The following is a 5332-nucleotide window of genomic DNA, read 5'->3' as shown; positions in this document are numbered from 1 at the left end:
GTTCTGTTTCAATACTTCGTTCCAGTCAAAAGAGAGATTTTATTTTGTAGCTTGCATTTTGATGCAACAAAAGTTTCATAACAATGATTAGTGCATCCACACTATCTGCTTGTATCTCTTGATGATATTCAATGAAACGAGTATAACTACTTTACTGTCCTAACTCACCGCATGGAGAGTAACATGAAGAAAGATATTGAGAAATGAATTTCAATAAAATATTTTGGGTTTACCCGTTACATCCCTTTCCAACACTCCCTGCACCAAGTCAATCCTCTCCTTCTAATTTGAGTGATACCACTATATTTCATAGATTGACCCTAAATCTAAACAAAATGAAAGGAAAGACAAATTTAAAGATTGACACAGCAGGTTTTGGTGATAGATTTACTAAAGATAAAAAAGAGTGTATTAAAATGATAGATGAATCGGGGTTCTTCCACAAGTATGTGGTAATAGATGAAGAATTAAACATTGCCATTAGAATAGATAGATTAGAAGATAATTTTGATGGTACCGTAGAAATAGGAAATGAAAAACCCTTTTCATTTATCGAATCAGAATACAAAGCAAAGAGTACTAATTATGAAGATTATATTCTAAGACTAATCACAAACTATAAAAACAAAGAAGAATGAATTTTAATTAAATGCACCGTCTACCAAATTCTCAGAATCTTTCTCTTACCCTTTAATTCCATTCCTCACATCCTAAACTTTCTCTTACCCCCAACATGGAGATAGAAAGAACCAAATCGGAGATGTTAAGGGATATTCTCTTAGAGATAGGGAAGGAATCAGGAAGAGACATGTTGAGAGAAACATTGCATAAAATTATTAAAGGTTTAGATGTAAATGATGTAGTGAGTATAGAGAATGAATTTGAATCTAAATCTTTGATGTCAAACGAAGTATCCCTAGGGCTAGCTTTGGTTAAAGTTGGGATATTCCTTAGAACAAAGAAGTACAAGGAGGTAGTAGGGGTAGTTACACCTTTAAAGGAGAGTGGAGTATTTCTTGGGGAGAATAGAAGGGTTGATCTGTTGAATTCCCTAATTTTAAGTTTTTACTATCTAGCAGTCAAGGAGCTAAGAATTGAAGAAGATGAGTTTTTTTTTAATATTTTTATTACCAATCGAGAGATAGGAAATGGACATACCACCTCAGTGCTGGTAAATATCATTTTGGATATTCTAATAAAATTGAAAATGTTCAAGGAGTGTTTAGGTTACCTAGACATAGAGATAGTGGGATCTGAGAATATCTCAAAATTTAATTATTTTAAAGGGATTGTTTATTTGGTATCTCTAAGGTACAAAGAGGCTTTGGAATCATTCCACTATTCCATCATTCTATCTTCTAGTTCTAGGTTTATACCCCATTGTGAGAAGTATGTCATTGTTTGCTTACTTCTAGGGGGAGAGTTCCTTACTCTAAAGAACTTTAAATGGAAGAGAAATCAAAAGGAGTATTTTGAATTGGTAGAGTGTGTTAGATCTTCTAATTTGAGTACATTTAGGAAGATAGTTGAAAGGAATAGAGAGATATACCTTAAGGATGGGTTGTATGTTATAATACAGAGATTGTATCAAAACGTAATCCAAGAAGGGTTAAGAAAGGTTAGCTTGGTATATTCTAGGATATGCTTTAGGGATATTTCTGAGCTCATTGGAATGGAATCCAACGATGTACAATTTTTGCTTATGAAGAACATAAAATTAGGATATATCAATGGGTATATAGAGGGGGACATTTATTACTCTGAGAATATAAAGGAGGGAATGAGAGATTTTGGTGTTAAAAGAAGGATGTGCATAGATCTATTCCAAACCATTGCTTCTCTTATGAAATATCCTGAAACAGAACCTTTACGTTATGAGAATATGAAGATAGTTGAGAATTTCTATGATTTCACTAATTAATCGAAAAAGTAAATAAAAGCTAATTTTGAGACCATCAAATCACTTCCCCCTAGTCTATGATAAGAGAGAATAGCAGTCCATTTAAAGGTAAGTAAACAAAGGGATCATTCCTAATACCTCTAAAGATATTTTAATATTAGAAGAGCTTTTAAATAGGAGGATAAAGTCAAAAATAAAATCAATCTACAAATACAAATTTATAATTTCATTGTGCTATATTTCATATTTGTATTATTGGTACCTAAAGGTCAAGGAGGGGGACAGTGAAGGGGAGATATTTCTATATCCCAAGATAGTTTTAATATCTAAAGATCTCATCTTTAGATTTGTCTTATCTACCATTTTAGTGTTATCTTTTAATATCCACATCTATAATTCATTTATCCTTGTTAGAAGTAGAGAGATAGTGAATATTTCATATTTCATTTCTCAGTTTAACTTGGTTAGATCCAAGGATGGTTCTTTGGAGTTCTCTACCCTCAGGGTTCCTAGGAGATTGAACGATTTTTTACTGTGCTATAGAAGGTGTTATAATAAGGGTAAAGAGAAGGTTTAACGCGATTTATCAAATAAAACCATTTTCTATCTCCTCTCTTCATCCTTTAGAGATTCCCTGCACATCTTCATAGCACCCTCTAAAGTTGTGTGCGCCCCTGTAAAGCCCGTTCTATGAACAAATATCCCTCCAGGGATCTTAGAGACCCTATCCAACTCTTCATTTCTAAGACCACCCCATTCCTTTTTTAAGCTGTGTTTGGACTCAAATCTCCATCTAGCTTTATTAATGGTGCATATCCTTTTATAGTTCTTATCATCGTAAATTAGAAATTTTATATCCTTGTTGTACTTCTTCTCTACCACATTTATCATCTCTGTGCTTATAACTGTATCCTTATCTATTATTAGTATATCACTGGTAGATTCTCTTACAAATTTGTCCAAATTCTTAAATGAAGGTAACCAATGGTTTATCTTTTTATGGAGATATCTTTTTAAATCTTCTTCTACAAGATTAAACCCTTTATAAAAGGATTGATCTGTATCTTTGATCCTATCCTCTAGAATCTCTTCTATCAAACTGTTTATATCATTTTCTACTCTCTCATTCTCATCCTTTTTATATTCATAAAGTGAATCTATCATTGATGCCATTGTTCTGGGTATTATCTCTCCATAGATGGTTACCCCGTTATCTATAGCATCTGCATACAAAAAATACTCAAGGTATATATCCTCCACCAATTCTTCATACAATTCTTCCTTATCCTTATCTACACCCACAGACCTGAAAAATTCATCTCTCATGTACTTGTAAACCAACCCAGAGCTACTCAAAGTCACGGAGTACTTCTCAGAATAGGTTTCCTCAAAACCAGCTTGGTGGTGGTCAAAATATCTTTTGGTGTTATCAAATACACCTCCAACATCCACTATAGAATACACATATCCCAGCTCTTTTAATTTTTCTATCAACTCTGAGTTCCTGGTTCTAACAATCACACTCTCTGGCCTTATACTTTTTAGTATGACACAAGCCAGAACCTCATCCAAGTGAAACTTGCCATTATGTGTTATTATAATATCCTTCTTTGTACTCTTGTGTGGTGGATCACACTGGGTGTTGATCAAAGAAGTGTTAACTCCATTTAACTCTTTCTCCTTACTTTCCATTATCCCTCCTCTTTTCCCAATCTTAACATCCACTAATTAGACTTTAATGGCTACACTGCATAAAAGTTCTCAACGATTAGCTTATGCATAAACATCACATTTGGGATGCTTTTATCTTTTTAGAGTGAGTGTAGATTCAAGAAGCTCTTATCAGGGAAGAGACTTACTATGAACATATTAATTTACTTAAAGCAGTTAATACAAGTTATAAAAAGTGAAATTGATGCTATGATAGGATTGATGGGAAGGATGTTGTTGGAAGGAATTTTATTTTTTTTATATTTAGAGATGGTGGTGGGAATGCATGAAATGGAATGTAATGAGATAGAAAATGTCGTTATGGGTAACGAAGATAACCATGAAGATAGACATTGGATTGGTAATTTACCAAGTACAAATGGATTTGATAGTACTCTTTTAGGAGATACAGAATTAGGAGAGGAGCGTGGGGATCTGAGTTTAGACAAACCTATATCAACTGATGGCTCACCTTTTTTGACTTGTAGTGAGATAGATGCCTTTTTTGATGAATTAGATCGCTGTGGTAATACTTCCACACAAATGGAGGATGTAAATACCTACAACGATACAGAGACATGGTATCATCAAGGTGTGCTACAAAGGTGTTGTAGTGTAATGAATTATGATCCATCATGCTGCGGAGATATCCAGGAAATGTCTTCTTGTCCACATGAGAACTACAATTTGGGATCTACACCAGTTGGTCAATCCATCCAACCAGACCAAAACATGTCTTTAGATCTTAAGGAGCTACCATCTACCAGTCACGATCTTAGAATGGATGGGGGATGTAGTAATACACAAGATATACCCACATCTCTAGAGAGTGATCCACTGAGGTCGATCAAGAATGAAGTAACCCAATGGTTTTTCCTTGATACATTTGATCCATGGTGTTTAATGAACCCCATCAGTGAGAAGGATGGAAGGTTTTATGAACTGGGCTACGAAGAAGTACTGAAGATATTCGAATTTGTGAGGAGTGAGGAGAGGAGATATCTCAGGGTTATTATCACAGAGGAGATGGTTAGAGAATTCAGTGACCATTTAATTAGAGTAGTTGAAGAGACACTAAAATACTCGATGTTGGTGTACTTCAGAGAAATGATAAGCTTTGGTGAGTTCTTAACGAGGAATTACAAACTTGGGTTGGTAGATCATCACTTCACCAATCTTTTTATCTTTCACTACCTTCTCTCCAGAATGGTAAGACACGATAACAACCTCAAGTGTAACAGTAGTAGTAATAGCAGAGTTAAAAATAAGTATAATGCTAGAACTTCAGCTACATTTGGGAGAGATTTCCCCATATTCTATCTCTGTATCAAGGAGTTTCTCAGATCCTTTAACGATAAGCTATTTTATAACTTTTTTGGTTATTGCTATGAGAGAAGGTTTGGATGTAAAGAGTACAAAATTGGAGATGATGTGTACTTGGATGATAACTTTTTGATACATAACAGAAGGGGTGTTTATAAGAAGATTTTTACATTCACACTTTTTATCCTTGAGAGAGATGTTCTTAGAGGTATTTATGAAGGTTGTAGCAATTTCCAGTTTTCTAGTAATACCAGGAGGAGTTTACTGAAGAACAATGCATTGAGTGTTTTAAAGATAGTAAGGAGAGATGAAATAGTTGACTCTTACTTTTTACTGTCCAAAAAGCTTGTTGAAATGTTACTTGATAATAAGCTTTGTACTAGTACAATAAGAGTTCAC

The 5332-nt window shown here is 34.1% G+C and overlaps 1 protein-coding gene across 1 annotated transcript; it reads right to left on the bottom strand.

Annotated features, from left to right (window-relative positions):
• Positions 1 to 2503: 2503 nt before the first annotated feature.
• Positions 2504 to 3592, bottom strand: LOC114937330 (uncharacterized). Its single transcript, XM_029310756.2, has one exon. It carries the CDS (start codon positions 3590 to 3592, stop codon positions 2504 to 2506), a length of 1089 nt encoding a protein of 362 aa, XP_029166589.2.
• Between the last annotated feature and the right edge of the window lie 1740 nt (positions 3593 to 5332).

The sequence above is a fragment of the Nylanderia fulva genome, unplaced genomic scaffold (genome assembly GCF_048542155.1).
Source record: "Nylanderia fulva isolate GAGA-0341 unplaced genomic scaffold, ASM4854215v1 Scaffold77_91711_551806, whole genome shotgun sequence".
In the NCBI taxonomy this organism is placed as follows: Eukaryota; Metazoa; Arthropoda; class Insecta; order Hymenoptera; family Formicidae; genus Nylanderia; species Nylanderia fulva.
This window is presented reverse-complemented; position numbering and strand designations above follow the sequence as displayed.

Excerpts from the sequence above, each read along its gene's own strand:
- LOC114937330 (XM_029310756.2), bottom strand. The coding sequence starts at position 3,592 with ATGGAAAGTAAGGAGAAAGAGTTAAATGGAGTTAACACTTCTTTGATC.